Source organism: Martes martes (genome assembly GCF_963455335.1).
Source record: "Martes martes genome assembly, chromosome: 10".
NCBI lineage: Eukaryota > Metazoa > Chordata > Mammalia > Carnivora > Mustelidae > Martes > Martes martes.
Genome location: NC_137898.1, coordinates 10,782,164 through 10,802,036, shown reverse-complemented (window position 1 = coordinate 10,802,036; position 19,873 = coordinate 10,782,164). Strand labels below are relative to the sequence as shown.

The following is a 19,873-nucleotide window of genomic DNA, read 5'->3' as shown; positions in this document are numbered from 1 at the left end:
TAATCTCTTCCAGTCCCATCCATGTTGCTACAAAAGTTGGGTATTCATTCTTTCTGATGGAGGCATAATACTCCATAGTGTATATGGACCACATCTTCCCTATCCATTCGTCCGTTGAAGGGCATCTTGTGTCTCTCCACAGCTTGGCGACCGTGGCCATTGCTGCTATAAACATTGGGGTACAGATGGCCCTTCTTTTCACTACATCTGCATCTTTGGGGTAAATACCCAGTAGTGCAATTGCAGGGTCATAGGGAAGCTCTATTTTTAATTTCTTGAGGAATCTCCACACTGTTCTCCAAAGTGGCTGCACCAACTTGCATTCCCACCAACAGTGTAAGAGGGTTCCCCTTTCTCCACATCCTCTCCAACACACATTGTTTCCTGTCTTGCTAATTTTGGCCATTCTAACTGGTGTAAGGTGGTATCTCAATGTGGTTTTAATTTCAAACTCCCTAATGGCTAGTGACGCTGCTTCTTTACACATCTGTTCACACACACTGTTTTAAGGACTCTGCACATCAAATAGAAAACTGATACCAAGTCTAACCTGAAACACTGACTCACCTCAGCAGGTGGATGAAAAAGTCCTTCTGATGTCTTGCCATCTAATCTCTTCATTAATTTCCTTCTTTGGCTCCTTATGTTTAAAAAACAAACAAACAAAAAGGGCGGAGGGTAGTCATGGACTCAGCTAAGTTTTTCAATATTTACACCTCCTAAAAGGCATCTGCACTACAATTTTCCTCTGAGGACAGAGAAGGTGAGGGACCGAATTTTCATCAGTGACCCTGGCGAATGCACCAGAAGGGCAGACATCACAAACGGATAGTTGGAGAAGCCATTTCTCCCGACACCAAGCCGTAGTTCTCACGTGAGTCTGACCACGTGGTCCACAAAGCCCTAGTGAGTCTGCGCACACGCCCCCCAACCCCTGTCACGTAGCAGGCGTGGGTGCGCAGGCGCACCAAGACAGTGCCCCAGCTGCTGCCGTTGGAGGCCCGCGTGGCCTGAGGAGCCTGAGGGCCTGCTGGGTCCTGGGCTCCTTGAAACTTCAGTGATGCTTGCCAGGCAGCGTCTGGTGATCTGGCCCTGAGGACATTACCCCGGAGATCTGCCTCTTGATCCGGGCCTGGGCACTGGCAGAAGGACCTGGACGGGGTGCTGGAGGAGCGCTCCTGGGCGAGGGGACCATCCAGCGCGGGGACTCCGCCCCCTGAGCCTGGACCTGGACCTAAAAGGGCGTAACTCGATCCTTAGGACCTTGAACAAGTACAATGAAGGGTAATGATGTCGCTTTGCTTACGGTATTTCTTAAGTGTTAAAAGCCAAAAAGGGTCGCGGAAATAGAATTCGGGGCCCCCTACCTTCCCTCTCCTGCCCCATCCATCCTTGTGCAGACGCTGGGCATCAGCCACTCGCTGTGCGCCCAGTCCAGTCCACTTGGTGCACCAAGTGTGAGTCCGTCAGTCGCAGCCCAGGACTAGCCCTGGACATGCGGAAATGAATTCCTTGGGTTCCAGGAGCTGACACTGCCTTGGGAGCCAGATCTGATCATTCAGAGTTAGATAGACAACACTGTGATGGAGTGTAGGGGAGCAAGGAGAGGAGACTTCCCCAAGAAGGATGCTGTTGGAGCTATTAGGGCAGAAGGGCCTGGGATGAGGCCGAGAAAGTAGGCAGGGAACAGCTCATGAAGGGCTTTATGGGCCCTGCTGAAGAGTTTGAACCTTATTCTGAAGACAGAAGTCGCATCCCTGCTAAAGATGGAGATGTGGCTTCTAGACATGAGTTCTCTGTGACTGTTTGAGAATTTCTGTGTCTTAGGGCAAGTGTAAGGAATGAGGATAGGGTTGGGAATAAGGGCTAGGGGCTTGTTCTGCAGCTGCTTTTTGATTAGTGATGAAAGGACCAGAGAATAGAAACAAATTATTAATTTTTATTTTTTATTTATTTATTTTTTTTTAACAAAAATCAGATACCTCAGTGGGTTCTAGAGTAACTGAATGTAGAATGTTTTTCTAAAAAATTCTAACCTTCATTTACTCCAGAAATAATACTGTAGAATTTCTTATTTTCTTCTACCATTTAGGCTAAAGAATTTTAAACACATACACAATCTGTTTTTTCATGGTACTTCAATGAATACTTCACCTGGGGTGGTTTTGGTGGGGGCCTGAAGGAGAGAGACTATAGGATGCTAAATATTCTGCTCATGGTGCTTCCACTATCAACTGTGAGGAAATTTTATACATAAAGAAAAGGACTAATTATTTTTTATTATTTTCCTTTCTTTCTCAAAAGTGACACTAGATAGGACTTCCTCATTACTTTATATATAAATTCTGTAATTCTGTGCCTTTTATTTGGGCACGACGGAATGATTAATCTTGGTTGCCTTTAGGCCCGTACACTTTCTTTGGTATTTCTCAAAGGTGCCGTTTAATATATGAAACTTATTATTTATACTTGTTATTGTACTTAACATATTGTTTTCTCTACTGTCAACAGCTCTTATAGTCTTACCTAGCTTTTTTCTGTCTCTGTACTTTATGGAATTAAGAGACATTCAGAAAATCAATTTTAGAAACCAAAGACTCATTAAAATAATCAAATCATGAGATTTTAAGGGTACAGGGAATGAGAGTTCATTTACTCAAACCTGCCTCTCAAAAGGACCAAGATTCAGGGTTTAAGATCATCCATTACATTACCACCTAAGTGGCATGATTCATGTTATTAACCTAAGTATGACATGTTAGAAGATGTAGAACAACGTAATGTCAGATCCTCAAAGGATACAATTATTAGCCAGGTTTTCTGCAGGAAAAAGGGAGGGCGAGAGGGGAAGAAACAATAATGAAAGAACTCCTAGAAGAAGCCTTTAGTGGGGAAAAAAAGAAACAATAACAACAAAAGAACTTCTAGGAGAATCTTGAGGATTGTGGAAGCAACTTTGGTAAGTTGTCTGACAGTAGAAAAAGTTCTTTCATATAAAGAAGACTAGATAGCAAGTATGTGACAGAAAAAAAAAAATCATGAGCCCATGATGAATTTAAGTATAAGAACTTGGTTTTGAAACGCAAACATGGCATTATGAATTGCATTGAACTTATTATGAATTGCAAATAAGTTGTTAAAAGCTTTACTGAAAATTCTCTAACATTGTTTCTTAAGTGTTCTTTATATTTTATCATCCAGGGCCACTGCTTACTACTCAGAGAAAATAACTGTAATATGCTATACTTTTTAGTTGTAGAGAGAGGCTTTTCACTTATGGAGGCCTTTATTCAGAACAGGTAGATGCCAGCTGATGCCTTTACAAAGTTAGGTACAGAAAGAAGAAAACAATTGCTTCAGAGTTTGGGAGGTGGTTGTAAAACAGTGGGAAAAGAATCAAACTTAAGTATTTTCTTCTGAGCAATGTGTGTATATGTGTTTTGTATTGTTTTGTAGAAGTTTGTTAATAAAAATATCACCAAAGATTAGAAGCATAATCATCTAGAGGAAATGCTGGTAGTATGGCTCGATGTGTATGTTCAAAACTCTCTGCAGCAGATAGTCTTGCTCTAGGGGTAAGTAAGACTTCAATTTGACAAAATTCAGGAATATGTACTACTTCAGTTTACTAAGGATTATTCTTGAATCTGGGAAGGGGCATATTTGGTTAAGTCAAAGGGTAAAAATGGGTTTAAGAAATTGTTTTTGAATATAGTTGACACACAATGTTACATCAGTTTCGGGTATACAACATTGTGATTCGACATCGCTATACATTATGCTCTGCTCACCACAAGCAGAGGTAGCTACCATTTGTCACCATATGATGCTGTAACAAGATCATTGACTGTATTCCCTCTGCTGTACCTTTTATTTCTGTGACTTGTTCATTCCATAACTGAAATCTCCCTTTATCTCCCGCTTCCCCTCACCCCCAAAAAATGTTTTTAATACTGATTGTCTCCTACAAATTTTGACTGATCTCATGTCTCTTCATACACAAATATGTGCTTATATATAAGCATACTGACTAAACCAACATACATAGGGTGCTAGAGAAATCCCAAAAAGGAATAAAAGAAAAAGAAGTGTTTTTTAACTGGAAGAGGGATCTCTTGTTGATCTCTTTCTATTACTGTATTGATTTCTATGCAATAGAATGATTATTAATTTGTCTCTTCAATTATAAACAGAGAGCTTAGCTATCTCTTAATAACACCAAGGAATTATGAAGATCATACTCTTTCCCATCTGAAAGAGAAAGAACTTTTCCACTGGATGTGAACTTTTCCTTTGAACTTGGCCGCTGTGTAGATTGTCTCCCACCTGACTGCTCAGCTGAGGTTCTGACATAGGAAGGAAGCTCTGAATCTTCTCCCCAGTTTCATATACATATTGTAATCCTTTGCACTCATATTTTTGTGTGTGGGGAAGAGGTCTATGACCTCCTGAAATGCCATCTGTTGGCTCTAGGTTAAGAACAATTTTTAAATAAGAAAATCCATCTTGTTCTTCTGCACACACTAGCAGCCTTGCTTTCTAATATGGTTACTAGGATATTTCGTAGTATTATACAGGACAACCCCAATTATAAAGGGAGACACTACTTTTCAACTTCACTTAAGAGTTGGGAAAGTCAAGTGGAATTAATGTCCTTCATTCTGATGTGCTTATTCAAGAGATATTTACTGGGTTCCCACTTTTAGAGGTTGGTGACAACAGTGAGATAACTAAATTCAGTCTCTCAAGGATTTTGCTATCTAGTAAAGATATTCTGCCAATCAAATCCAAAGAATCTCTGAAGATAATGCCATTTTTTTCAAATTCAATGCAGAGGAAATCTAAAATCTAAATCTATAAAAATGGGTGAGATTGTTACTGAAAAAGTAGTAGCAATGGTCTTTCTATAAAGAGAATTCTCTAAAATGTATCTTTAATATTAGCTGATTGCATTTATGTGTTTTTAGACTACTTGCCTTATAAGGAGCTGGAACTATTAAAGTTAAAGCATTAAATAGCTTCCTGTTAAAGTTTATATTCAATTAAAAATAATATTACCTCCGAAATTTTTACTTTTATTTGTTTTAATTAAGTAGGCTCCACAACCAACATGGGGCTTGAACTCATGACCCTAAGATCAGGCATCACATGCTTCACTGACTGAGCCAGCTAGGTGCCCAATCCTCTGAAATTTTTAAAGCATAATTAAAAATGTGATTCAGTATATGAAATACCAGTTCACATATAAATTGAGAAATAAATTTACTGGCACATATTTTCTTGGATTATAGTCATCTTCTTAAAAATTAAACTTGAGTAATAATTCTCCCCTCCACCAACCTTTCCCCTATCCAGTAGGAAGACCTGGTACAAGCAAGTCTACACTGGATATTCTTTGTATCTCTGTGTTGTATTGTACCTCACCCCAGCATGCTTGTGATAAAGATACATACCAAGTATGCCTTGGAGGCAAAGGTAAACCTTTAAAAGATGCAAAAAGTGGTTCAACCTTAATAATTACTAATATACAAGAACATATTGGATAAATGGCTTCCTGCATCCAAATAGAGTAGTAACCATATTTTCCCCCAAATACCTTCAGTATTCTCCTCTCATGCCGTTGCTTGATAGGTAGAAAGGATAGCAGTAGTAAGAGATTGTCAACTTTTTTATGGGAGAATTGACTAGAATTATTATTGAACAGTATGATGCTCCAAGAATGGCTGATTCCTATTTGGTAAACCTCAGTACTTCCTGGTTAGGTCTTTCTTTTGGGGCTAATCAGTCCAGAAAATACATGGTAAGTGCATTCCTATTTAACTTTTATCTTTCATAAAGTATTGAATATTTCTTACAGTTAACATTTATTGGAGCTATGTTATAAATTACATGGTTTCATTACTAATATCATTTTCTTCTCACAGGCTGTCCAGATTATGATTGGCATATTTCATGTTTTCATGTGGTATTTCCTATTGATTTTGTATATGGGACAAGTTAGAGGAGTCTTTGGGACGTATGAACCTATAACTTACAAAGCAGGATGTTCTTTATGGGGAGTTATTGTGAGTAGAATATATTTATGATTTAATCATTCAGTAAATACTATTCATGCCACTAGTGGAAGATAGGGAACAGTTTTTAAACAGATTTCAGAAGAATTATGTAAGTAAATCTCATGTTGGTAATTTATTCAAAATCAAAATTCCTTTTTTCAACACATGTTTCTTTAATACCTTTAACTTACCAGGGCTATTACAAGAGGTGTGGATACAGGAAGGAGTACACAGTGACAACCATAGGTTGGATTGACTTTAGATATGTGAAAGACAAAGAATCTTAACCATAATATCCATTAGCATGGTTAATTTTCATATTTAGGGTCTTTACTTTCTTCACACAACGAGTCTATACTCACACATTTTCTAAATTTGTCATTACCTGTATTCTTCTGTGGTTTCTAGAGAGCCATAAGGTAGTAGGAATAGTTGAAGAGTATGGCATCCTCAAAGCTGAGCAAACAAATAGGGAAAGATATTAAATTAAATTATATTATAATAATTAAATTATATTAAATTCTGTTTCTTTGCCAAATAAGGCTGAGAATTGACCATTGGAGTTAGCAATGTGGAACCCAACCATAAACTTGACAGGTAGTTTCAGTGGAATGGTGAGGCAAAACCTGACTGGAGTTGGTTTAAGAAATAATGGAAGGAGACGAACTATAGAGACAGCAAATAAAAGTCCTTGAAGGACTCTGGTGTAATGTGGCCTTGAGAAATGAGGTAGTAGAGGGAGGAAGTTTGGGTCAAGACAAGGTTTCTTATTTGTTTCATTAAGTTGGAAGTATCATGTCTTTTATGAGGGGACTGAACCAGAAGAGCGAAAATCAATATGAAATAAATGGAGAAAGGGAAGGATTATTAGAATCCTGCACTGGGGTAGGCAAGAGATGATGTTTTTTTAATACACAAATACTTAGACTCATGGACAGTTCATGTCTAGCAGTGGATCTCAACTAGAGGTGGTTTTACCCCTCAAAGGACATTTGGTCATGTTTGGAGACATTTTTGGTTTTCACAGCAGCGGTGGGCATCTAGTAGGCAGAAGCCAAGGATATGCATAAATATCTAACAAAGTACAGGATAACCCTCATAAGAAAGAATTAGCCATCTTTAATGTAAATAGTGCCAAGGTGGGTAACAGAATGGAAAGGTAGAGGAGCAAAGAGAAAGGGCAAATTTTGATAGGTGGGTAGGTGGGATATTGGGAGCTTGTGGAACTTCTCTTCCTATGGCTTCAAATATCTCCGTGAATTAGGAAGCCAGATCATGGGCTGAGAATGAGAATTGGATAATGAACTGGTTATTTGAAGGGAGGGTGTAAAATAGTCATCTAGAAAAAGAGAGCATATGCATTGTAGAAAAGTAGTCTGTCTTCCACTAAGATAAAGAGCTCACTTAAGCTTTAGGAACAGGGGTGTGTAGTGAGGTATGGGTCAAGATGGTTGTGTGTCTTTCTCAGGTCCCGTTTGGCTACATGGGTTCAGGCATTCAGTGAGAAGGAGAACTGCATTTAATCAGAATTTGGGTTTAACCGTGCATCTGTGATCAAACAAGAATGGTGCAAAGGAGTTGAAAGTGTATATAAGTGAGTGTAATAGTTAACCATGGAATTTAAACTGGTGAAGGAGAGAATATAATGGGGAAGTGAGGGGCTTGATCATAGATGCAGATGGGTTCAAAGGATTGTTAAAGTTGGGATACTACGGAACCTGATGTAGAAAGATAGAAACTAGTAGTCCTAGTGGGATACTTGGAATTGAGATTTGGAAGATGTCATACTTATTGGCAGAAACAAACACAAGAGAATGAATATGGGAGTGAGCGACTGAGATAGGATGGGGTCGGAGGATTAGAGAAGAGAAATTCAAAGAAGTGTAAGACCAAGGTGTTAGAAGGATCGATCACACACACACACACACACACACACACACACACAACCAAGGTCTAAGAGGTGTTAGAGAGTGAGGCAGGAATTAAAATCACCAAGACTAGAGTGACCAAATCAACTTCAACCAGGCTAGGTAGTGTGATAGAATCTGATGACATTTGATTCAAAGCTGGGGGAGAGGCAAGCATTGGAAGTAATAAGGAGCAAGGAGACCACTTACCCACAGTTAGAAACAGTGGTATAAGGGCTGTAAGAGAAAATGGCCACCACTTGAGAGGGCTCCAGAGAAAGCAGTGGCCTCTAGGAGATCCTCTTTCTTTGTACATTGGCTCACAAGTGTCAAAGCATTGCTTTAGAAAACAATAGTGAATTTTCAGACAAAATCCAGATAAATGATTCATGGCCCTCAGTGTTTAATTGTACATGTTATAAAAATAACATGTGTAGCTCCTAGAATAAATTATCTAAAATTTCAGTTAAATTAAATCCAATGGAAAACTCTCATAAACTTTGAAAGGCATTTTGTGAAGCACATGGTTTGCTAATCTAGCTACAGAACATTCTAGTTTATAATTCAACTCATATTAGCTCTTCCTCTCACTGTGTACCTCCTTAGAAATCTCAGCTTTCATTACAGAATGAAGTGCTGTGTGTGTAAATTTAAGTTATCCTGGAGGAGTAAGTAAGCTTTAAGATTTGGTCTCCCTATAAATGGTATAGCATGAATGCTGTTTTTCCACAGATTATCCTTTGATTTAGATCTTTGTGAAATTCACTAAAACAGATAAGACAAAAGGAATGTTCCAAAGGAATTATGCAGCTCACCTCCAAACAATATGGCATAACTTTACACTTCTGGGAAATAAACAAAGTAACCTGGTCTGAAATAATGGAAACTCTTAAAAAAAAAAAAAGACCAAAACATGAGTTACAGTTGTTACTTTAATAATGGCCACAGTCTCAAGAGAAATATTTTGTACAAACACAATTTGGAATAGACTCATGAACCACTTTTCACATTTGGATATGTATACAGTAATTGCAATCAGTGGCTTCATTTTATTAGGAAGTATAGCATTTGAAATGATAATCAGATGAGATCAGAAAGCAGGCACAGATATAAGCAAACTTGGCTCCTGATTCGGGACTCTTTGAGTCATCCTTGGTATATACCACAACCTGAATTCTGCCCACTGTCCCCTATGTTTCTGTGATTACTGACCCAGCTATTAGCTTTCAGTTCATGACTATATGATGGAAACTTGTCCTGACCCCTTCTACTGAAACTTCTTTATATCTTGTTACTCTTAGTATCCTAAAAATAACAGACCTGGAAGAGGGGGTTGTTAAAAATACATCTTAAAAAAAAAAAAATACATCTTAAGTTGATGAGCATTATCAATGAATATTTATAAATGTGTTTTTATATCCAGTTTATCATTACAGGAGTCTCCATAATAAGAGCAGTAAGGCATCAAACTCAAGGCGTGGTAAGTGGAGATGCTTCGGGTATCCTAGAAATCACTTGTCACAAAACTAAGTAGATTTTAGTGAGTATCTGAACAATGAAGGAATCTACCTTATTTGTAAAATAAAGAATTAAGTGAAAAGCTAGGAACACATAACTTAATGTAGACAAACTTTCTATATTAGTATCATTATGTAAATGTTCTAAATTTAATATAGGGTTTTTTGGTTTGGTATTCTACCTTATTTTAATATTGTATAAACTTTAATATTGTATAAACTTTAATATTGTATAAACAATATTTTAATATTGTATAAACTGTATAAATATTGTATATTGTATAAACTAGTAGACAAAATTTAATAGAACCTAATAATGCCTTTATATATGGATATAATATTACTGTAAAACTTCATTTTCCTAGCTATCAGGTTTGAGAACATGATTATATCTTATATTAAAGTAGAGGATCTGTCCAGAAGATCCATCCATGGTATAGGTAAAATATTGGAAAGAAAAATATCTTAGACTCTTAGAGTTAAGAAATCAATAAGTCTGATCTCACAATTATACAGATAAAAACATATCCAAAGATATTGATGGATTCCCCTAGAGAAGGAAAATCCTGGATTAAAAAATCACTGAATCTTCTTTGGCTTATTTCTATAAGCAGTCATTTTCCATCTTTATTTTTGTTTCTTTTTCTATTTTATAGTGGATCTCCTTTTGTTCAAATCCTATCTTAACAATCTTTCTTCCAAATGACTCAGAAGATTGCAAAATACAACATTTTTTAGCCCAAATGGAAGACTGATGCTTATTGATGTGATATTCTACTGTTCCCTCCAGATTAGTTGGGTTTCATGTAAACCAGGAAAATATTTTATCCTAGTGGCAAGCATTCCAGACCTCTAAAGCTCCAGAAACTAGATCAGCGTTCTGACTAAATGATTTTTTTTTCGGCAATACAAACTGTTTAACCAAAGTGTTTATTCAAAATATAACAAGCTTACCATGTATCTTCTTTTCAGATTACATTTGCTTTTATTATGAACATCTTCTGCATAATTGTTGCAGTTATTGCATCAATTCTAACAGCAATTGAGTTGTCTTCTTTTAATTCCGTGTCATATAGGAATTATGGACAAGCAGTAAGTGACCAATTCTTTAGGAACATCTTAATTTCGAACAATTCTCTTCCAAGGTTTTAAAGCCTTTGGAGGTAAAATAAGACTTTTATTAGTCTTTAAGAAATTCTTTGTTTTAAATAGTAAGCTCTTGATTGAAAGTTTCAATTCCAAAGTAATTCTAACATAATTTTTTGGTAAATATTAATAGAATGTTTGAATTCCTGACATGCCCAATTAAAATAAAGCAAGTACATAATGTGAAGGCTTCAGTGATAAGTGTATATGCATTAGGCATAGGGTCACTGATGATTCTCTTAATGAAATAAAAGCATATCCTAGACCTTAAAATCATTCCCAAAATCAACAAAATAATTCTGCAACTGATGCATATATTTGGAATTGTAGACACCTGGTAATTTCTGGTTTAACACAGAGCTTTTCATACACAGCCAATTTTTTTTTTGAGATTTATTTATTTATTTTAGAAAGAGAGAGAGAGCACAAGTGGGGGAGAGGGAGAGAGAGAGTCCTCAAGCAGACTCCCTGCTAAGTATGGAGCCCAATGTGGGGCTCTATCCCGAGACCCTAAGATCATGACGAGAGCTGAAATCAAGATTCGGATGTTCAACCAGCTGAGCCACCCAGGCATCCCCATACATAGCTTATTTTTGTATCTCACATGAATTTTGCTTTATGTGGTCAAATGCTAAATGTGTGTGAATCTGTCTTGTTTCCATTTAATTAAATATCCAATCACATACTTTGTACCAGAGAAATAACTGTATTTCAATTGTGTTGGCTTTAAATTCAGAATTACAGAATATTAGTGCTGCAAAAGACTTTTAAATGAGAATATATTAGAGTAGAGCTCCTCTTTATTATTGAACAACAAAATAAAAAATAACAACTTGAAAGTTCCAATTCAAAAATAATTCTAATGAGAAGACTCATTGTAGATAAGGCATAATTTTCCTGTCTCCCCTACCTCAACTTTCCTCTCTCTATACCTGCACTGTATTGTAAAGGGACCATCAGTGGAGGGAATCCAAGCATGAAGAACAAAAACCTAGAGAACAATGAAAGGATGAGAGGAGATACAATAGTACCCCAAAATGGATTGTGTATAGTGATTGATTTAAATAAGTATGCATCAGATTTTCCCTATACATTGTAAGGAATTCTCCATTTTCCCTAGAAATTCATTCTGGGAATCTTCAGTTTTAATTCTGGTGGCAGAGATAAGGAGAAATAATTAGGTTATTAAGTGGAGGATTATACCAAATTATTTAGTTGACCACTCTTATTCACAAGCTTATAATCAACAGTTTAAGATAATAATGACATAATTTCCAGGACTCACCTTTTGTAAACACTATTACAAACCACTGTAGACTGTATTTATCTGAACTCAGTACTAATGATCAATTTCACAGTCTCTCAAATGCACAAGTTTCAGTTTTGTTGGCAGTGATCAATTACATGAATGAACTTATATATTAGACCTACATCTCTAACCCACAGTCTTCTCTTAGAGGCATTACAGAATACTATTCCTGCATTTACTAAGGCACCAACCTTTTACAAGATTTGCCACATGTCAGCTTTTCTAATATAAGCAAGCTGCTTGGCTAAACCCATAAACTCATCAAGTTATCAGTGTTCCCAGGTTGGTTCAGCTATCCCAAAAAGTGCATGCCTCTGAAACATACTCCTCTTATAGCAAAATAGTTGATAGTCTAAATCCAGAACCAGACTGACTTTATCTAAACACCGTCTTCAGTACTCATGGTCTGTGACCCTGTGGACAAGTTTCTTAACTTCCCTGTTCCTTAGTTTCTTTATGTGTCAGTAGAGAAAGTGCTAACACATACCTATTAAACTGTTTGTCTTCCAGACTCCAGGCCTGTTACTCTTTTATTTGTTTTTATTGCTGCTTCATTTTCTTTTTTTTTTTATAATTTTGTATTATGTTATCTTAGTCACCATACAGTACATCATTAGTTTTTGATGTAGTGTTCCACAATTCATTGTTTGCATATGGCACCAGCTTGATGTTTCCACTTTGATATGCTTCTGTTGTCACCATCTCAAATTCAACAGCTATAAAATGGAAAATATTTGCCTCCTCAAAAGTACTGTGCTGCAAAACTCCCTTATTTCAGCCTCTAAAGCTGAAAACCTTCATGTAATCCTTCACCCTTCTCTCTCCACTATCTTCCCAAATACCAATTATTGTTTATTATTTACTTTAATTTTTATTAAGTAGGGCTCTCTTAGTTGTAAGTGATAGGAAATACAACCCAAATCGACTTAAGCAAGAAAAGGGGCACTTACTGACTTCTGCTGCACTCAAAGGCTTAACTCAGTCATTCTCTCCGTTGTTTGCCTGTTTGAACTTCTCTGGAAGATATCTTGCTATTTACAGGGGCAGAATTTAAGAATAACACTAACACATACAAGTTAAGGAATGTGGACAAAATGACTTTTTACAGTCTTGGCAACAAAGAGGTCACCAGTACTTCCCAGCTAAAATGCTACTACTATTGTGTTTCTGCCAACAAAATTAAATCATAATTCTGATAAGGTAACTTGATATTTCAAACCCTCTATGGTACTTTCTTTATCTTCCTGTTACTATCATACACTCCCTATACCTGAGTTATACTGAGTTATCTGAGTTAAACTCGCTTTATCATTTTCTTAAAACATGTTCATTCTTCCATGCATTTTTCCCTCACATTATCAAACCATAGGTCGTGTGATATGTATTTTAGCTTTATTATTTTTCTACTTTATGTCTCCATTAATTATTTTATCACACTTTTAATGTATGCTATTACATTTTTTCTAGAACAAGTCACAAAAAAACTAGTAAATGAGAATTTAAGGCTGCCTAGAATGTTGCTTCCCTCCTTTGTTTTTCTTGGTCTTACTCTTATTTGTAATGTCTTGCCTTTTATGAAGACAAACTTCCACCCCCTAAAATTCCTGAGCAAGTTTTTCTCCATTCTGACATATTTGACCTTATTATATGTTACTTTATATTATCTTTCTGTCTTTTCTACTGTCTATTCTACTAAAGAATAGAAACTTTGAGAAAGCAGGAATTTTTTGTCATTTCATTCTTACCATATACTCCCTACCACCTAATAGTTTCTTGCTTAAAAGATGTTAAATAAACCCAACAAAAACAGAGAAGGAGGAAGAGAAAGAATTGAAGGAGAGAGATTGTAATGTTATTATTTCCAGGTCTGAATATCATTCTTGTCTTTCTACAGCCAGCACAAAAACTACATTTGTTTTCAGGATTGGAACCAGTATCATTCATCCTGATATGTAGTTGAAAATATCTTTCTGATTGCAGTAGAAGGGATCTGCTCTATTATCCCAGCAAAATCATAGTCACTCTTTATTTTCAAGTGAGATGTTGTTGTTTGAGGATTTACTTATCCTTCCACATCATGCTACAGCAATTTCTATGTGAGATTTTTATCACCACACATACAAATTTAAGTAAGTCTATAATTAGTAACAGTTGTTTTAATACATGAGAATGGCTTGATAAAATCTCTTAGTAGCCATCTTATCACTGGAGACAAAGAGTCAAGTCTTAACTGACCTGAGAGCTTGGATAGATGTCGGGGATGGCCAGCAATCCCTGTACAGACAGTTGAAAGATTACTCCAGACTTTGCCATGAAAGAGAGGAGGCAAGGGGGTCAGCGCTCAGAGACAAAGATCATTTGTGCTTCTTCGCTCCCAGCTTTATTGGTCTTTCAGGATAATCACAAGTCTTTGTCACTGTTTCTCAAGCATGTGATGTGTGACAAGGGGTTTTACTGGAACTAGGAGGATCTGTTTACGGGAAAGATAGGATATGCTAACCTGCGTGTTCTCGAGTCCTACTAAACGTAGCCTAGAGGACAGTGCATACATCTTTTAGATCACAGGAAGGCTGTTTGGGCTAAGCTTCCAGAAAGGCAACTCCCACAGCATTCCAGTGGCAGAGTGGTCACACAGGCCTCGGCATTCCAAAGTCCTACACCCCTCTCCAAAACCTTCCCTTGCTCCCAGCAGCCTCTGTGTTACATTTTAGTAAGCCAGGTATTAGGGGTGATTTCATGCTCTACATCAACCCCAACAGATAGAGACTCTGTCATGAAGAGAATAATGAGAATGAAGAGTTATAAGAACTGAGACAAGAATGCTGAGTGACGAAGACCACCAGTGGAAGCTGAAGATAATGAGCTGGGGGAATTAAGGGTAGGAAAAGTGGAGTGGAAGGCAAAGTAGTAGAGATGACTAGGGAAGTCGAATGGTCTAAGCAGCTTGCTTATTTTTCCTATTTTCCTTACCTCTCATAGTAGGAGCTGTTCTGTGAACATATTTACACTTTTAAAGATAGTAATGCAAGATTTCTCCCTATTTTCTGGTTTCAGAAACTTGGAAGGGAAGTTTCACGGATTTTACTGATATCTTACCCCTTGGAATTTTCTATTGCATTAACTTACTCAATCTTTGGCTGTATTGATTTGGTAAGTGTTTATCTACTCTGGCAAGTCAAGAATTGCTGATTTCTAGCACATACACTCTATAAGGAGATGATATAACATGTTAAAACTCATGAAAATGGGATATGTCACAATATTTCCTTTAAAGATTTCTCTTATTTTTATTGTTTATAAAATTACAAAAATAATACATGAAACTATAAAGTAAAATTATAGAGTAAAAAGTTATTGTCTCTCTTACTGTAGTCCTCATCATACCCACACATCCAAATCTAAACAAAAAGACACAAATACACACACAGACACACTATACACAGTTTTCTTGTTTACTAATGGTGTAATCATATTCATGTTGTTTGTCACATGATTTTTCCCAACTATCATAAACATCTTTTCATTATAAAACAAAACAATTCCTTTTAGTAGCACCATACTTTTCCTTAGTATTTATTTTGACTTTTTTTCTTCCTGCATCTTTGGCTTTTTTTCCAGTTTTTTTTTTATTATAAACAATGATCTTTACATGTAAGACTAGTATTTCTGTAGGTAGTTGATTCCTAGAAGTGTAATGACAGGTTTGATAACATCCCTAAACGCTATAATAATCCACAGTACCACAAAAGTTTATGAGAATGATTATTTTATACAAGCTTTAAATAAAACTAGATATCAGGGTGCCTGGGTAGCTCAATTGGTTAAGGCAACTCTTGATTTCCAGTCAGGTCATGATCTCAGGATCATGAGATGGAAGCCTGCATAGAGCTCTGCACTACGCGTGGAGCCTGCTTAAGATTATGTCTCTCTTTCTCTGCTGCTCTCCACCCCACTCTTGCATGCTGTGCTCTCTCCTTCTCTCTCAAGAAAAAGAAAAAAGAAACTAGATATCTACACTCATTCATTCTTTCACAAATATTTATGGAGGGCCTACTATTTGCTAGGCATTGTAATAGACACTAAGGATGCAATCATTAACAAGACAACATCCCTGCCATCAGAAAGTTTTCTTTTCAATGGAGGAGAAGGACAATTAACAAGTAAATATATATCTGTATTTATGTGTGTATAAATTATAATCAATGATGTTTACATGTAAGACTAGTAGATATTTGGATTAGATTAAAGCTCACCCTAATGATTTTATTATGACTTCATTACTGTTTTATAAAAAATAAATCAAATAGAGTCAAACAGAGTCAAATTCTGAGGCACTGGGAGTTAGGACTTTAACATGTGAACTTTAGGGGGACACGGTGCAGCCCTTCACATAGTTTTTAAGCACAACCTCTGACTAGTCATTGGTGTCTACTTATGCTGACCAGCGGAGAACCCCATTAAACACGTCTTAAAAACATGAATTTAAAAAAATAAAAAACATAAGTAGATATATCAAAGGCCACACACTGGAAGGGGCAAGGGGCACAGGCTCCACAAAATTAGTACAGGCAAGTCACAAAAGGCAGTTATAACAACCACTCTGGGGGAAAGATAAGAGAATCAGAATGCAGAGTCTCTACAATATCTTATCTAAAATATCCATTTTTCTACAACAACAAAAATAATGACATGCAAAGAACAGGAAATGGTTACATATACACTTGAAAAAAAGAGTAGCTACAGTTTTGGGGGGGAAGAGAATGACAAATGTTGGGCTTCACAAAGACTTTAAAGAACTAAAGAAAAAAGTGTTAAAAAATTAACATGTTAATTAACATTAAAAATAATGATTCCTCAAACAAGAGTATGAATGTTTATTACCTTGATTCTGGTGATGGTATAGTGTTTATATATGTTTAAATTTGTTCAATTGCACCCATTTAATACATGCAGTTCTTTGTATAACAGTTATACCTCAATAAAGCTATTAATTTTTAATAAGTATTAATATAAATAAAAGATACTAATTATTAAAAAGGACCAATTGGAAATCCACTTTAGAAATACAGTTACTGAAATGAAAAACTCACCAGAGGGGCTGAGTAGCAGATTTGTGCTGACAGAAGACAAAATTAGTAAACATGATAGAATGATATAGATCATCCAATCTGAAGATCAGGAAATAAAAATAAGAAGAATTAATAGCACCTCAGAGATCTTTGGGACACCATCCAGTACACGAACATACACATAATGAGAATCCCAGAAAATGAGGGAACAGGAAAAATACTTGAAGAAATAATGGCCAGAATTTTCCTAAACTTGATGAAAAATATTCTGCATATGTAAGAAACTCAATAACCTCCAATTAGAATAATCACAAAGGTACTCACTTCTAGACACCAGAGAACCAAACTGAACTAAAAAAGAGGGAAAATCTTAAAAGCAGCAAGAGAAAAATGATTTCTTGTACAATAGAACCACAGTAAGATTAACAGATGACTTCTCATCAACAACAACCAAGACCTGAAGGCAATGACATGGCACGTCAAAGTGTTGGAGGAAAACAGTCAAGCATGAATTCTGTATCTTTTAACCATTCAAACATGGAGGGCAAATAAAGACATACACAGATGAGGAGACAGAGAATGCATGGCTAGGAGAACTGCCTTACAAGAAACACTAAAGGAAGTTCTTTAGTCTGAAAAGAAGTGATATCCGATAGAACTCAAAAATACATGAAGAAATAAAGAACGGCATTAAAGGTAATTATTGCAGATGACTATAAAAAAATATAAATATACCTTTTGTGCTTCTCTTAGCTGATTGAAAAGACAATTGCATAAATTGCATTGGGCCCACCCAGGTAATCCAAAATTATCTCCTTATTTTAAAGTCATGTTATTACCAACCTTAATTCCATCTGTCACAACTACTCAGCTCTACCTTATAGCATGAAAGCAGCTACAAACAATATATAAATGAATAGACACGGCTTTGTTTCAATTGAACTTTACAAAGTTCACAGTTATAAAGTATACAGTTAGTGGACTGGATTGGGTCCATATTCCAGAGTTTGCCAACCCCTGTTCTATAGATGTATATTGTTTCCTTTTTCCTCTGAAATTTTAAGAAATAAGTTTATAAAATTAAAAATTACAGCACTGTATTGTTGAGTATATAACCTCTAGGTGTACTATATATGACAGTAATAGCACAAAGGAAGGTGGAAGGAATTGAGCTACATGAGAACGAAGTTTCTATATTTTACTGGAATTAAAGTAGCATGCACCTGAAGCAGTCTGTGATAAATTAAGATGCACATTCTAATTCCTAGACTAAGAACTAAAAACTAAGAACACTCAAAAAGTATAATAAGATAACAAATTAAGATAATATCCAGAAAGTAATAATGGGCAAAGGAGGAACATAAAAGACACAAGACCTATAGGAATCTAAAAGCAAGGTATTAGGCATAAATCCAACCATTTCAATAACATTAAAATAAAACTACACTGAGATATTCATTTCCTAACCAAATGATTAAGTTTCAAAATACAATTCAAACTGATGATAATGCTGATGGATAAAAGAAATCTCTCCTACTTGGAATTTAAATTATTACAACTTCAAAAACTTTTGGGGCATTTTTATGGAAAGTCAAGATGTGCATACCTTATAAGCAATTTTAGTTTTTAGCATACACCCAAACAAAATGTGTATGCATATGTATTAATATACACTTCCAGGAAAATACCAATAGTATTCATAATAGTCCCAAAGTGGAAACGCTGCAAATGGGTGAAAGGTGAGTATATTGAAGTTTATTACTCTATTAAATTCTGCATAGTAATTAAAATGAACTATACCTATACTTAACAATAAGGATGACTCTCACATACATAATGTTAAGTATAGACAGACCCAAAGAATGCATACTTTAAAATTCCATTCAGATGAAGTTTGAAACCAGGCAAAACTAATGCTCAACTACAATGTTTACAGAGGGATGCAAGCTAGTAAAACTGGAAAGAAAAGAAAAGATTAATTACCTAAAAATCAAAAAAACAAGTTACTTTTGGAAGGAAGAAATGGGTAATAACTGGGAAATATCATGACAGGGTAACTTTTGGGGTGCTGGCATCTGTTCATGTTCAAGAAGAATTTTTTGTTGTTGTTATAGTTTGGAAGTACACCAAAAAGTCACAAGTGTCTGGGGTCCCTGTGTGGCTCAGTTGGTTAAGCATCCAACTGTTGATTTCAGGTCAGGTTGATCTCAGGGTTGTGAGTTCAAGCCCCATGCTGGGCTCCCTGTGGAGCCCACTTTTAAAAAAAGTTACAAATGTCTAGTAGGAATTAAGGGAGTGGTTTGAAGTACAGTTGGGACATGAAGAGGACACATGGCACTTCAACATTTTATTCTGTAAACATCAGTACCATTTTTTTAAATTAAGTATTTGTTACATGTATGATCTTAGGAAGAATGGTAAGATTTATAAGAAGTTAATTTTTTTTTCAGAGTCATCATCATGATGAAGATACTCTTACAGCTGTTACAGAGGAAGCTGAGAGCACTTTTTAAAAACCTTAGAAATGTGAGATTTCTCCTGGTGCTCATACCTGACGTGGGCCCTAATGATATCTCTGCATAACAAGGCTGCTACAAAGCCCACAGATTTTGTGCAAAAGAAAATACAAACAAGTTGGATTTTACTTCTTGGTATTCAAGAAATTTCTCTGCACATATTTTCATAGGCTCCAAGTAGAAAGCTTTTCCCTACTTAAATATATTATTACAAGGAGAAATTTATTTTCTAGGTACTCTGTACCTGTCAACTCTGTGTAACTCTAAAGCTGTCAACTCTCCCTAATAGAGCTTTTGCAAGAGACCATAAAAAAAGATTTGTGATTGTCTCTAGAGGACAGGCAATAAAGACT

The 19,873-nt window shown here is 36.1% G+C and overlaps 1 protein-coding gene across 1 annotated transcript; it reads left to right on the top strand.

Moving 5' to 3' along the window:
* Nucleotides 1–3,521: 3,521 nt before the first annotated feature.
* Nucleotides 3,522–19,517, top strand: MS4A13 (membrane spanning 4-domains A13; the record flags this gene model as incomplete). The annotated part of the gene is made up of 6 exons (XM_080816423.1): nucleotides 3,522–3,575; nucleotides 5,925–6,065; nucleotides 9,387–9,443; nucleotides 10,453–10,572; nucleotides 14,990–15,085; nucleotides 19,458–19,517. The coding sequence occupies 6 exons, from the start codon at nucleotides 3,522–3,524 to the stop codon at nucleotides 19,515–19,517; spliced, it is 528 nt and encodes a 175-aa protein (XP_080672549.1).
* Nucleotides 19,518–19,873: the final 356 nt, after the last annotated feature.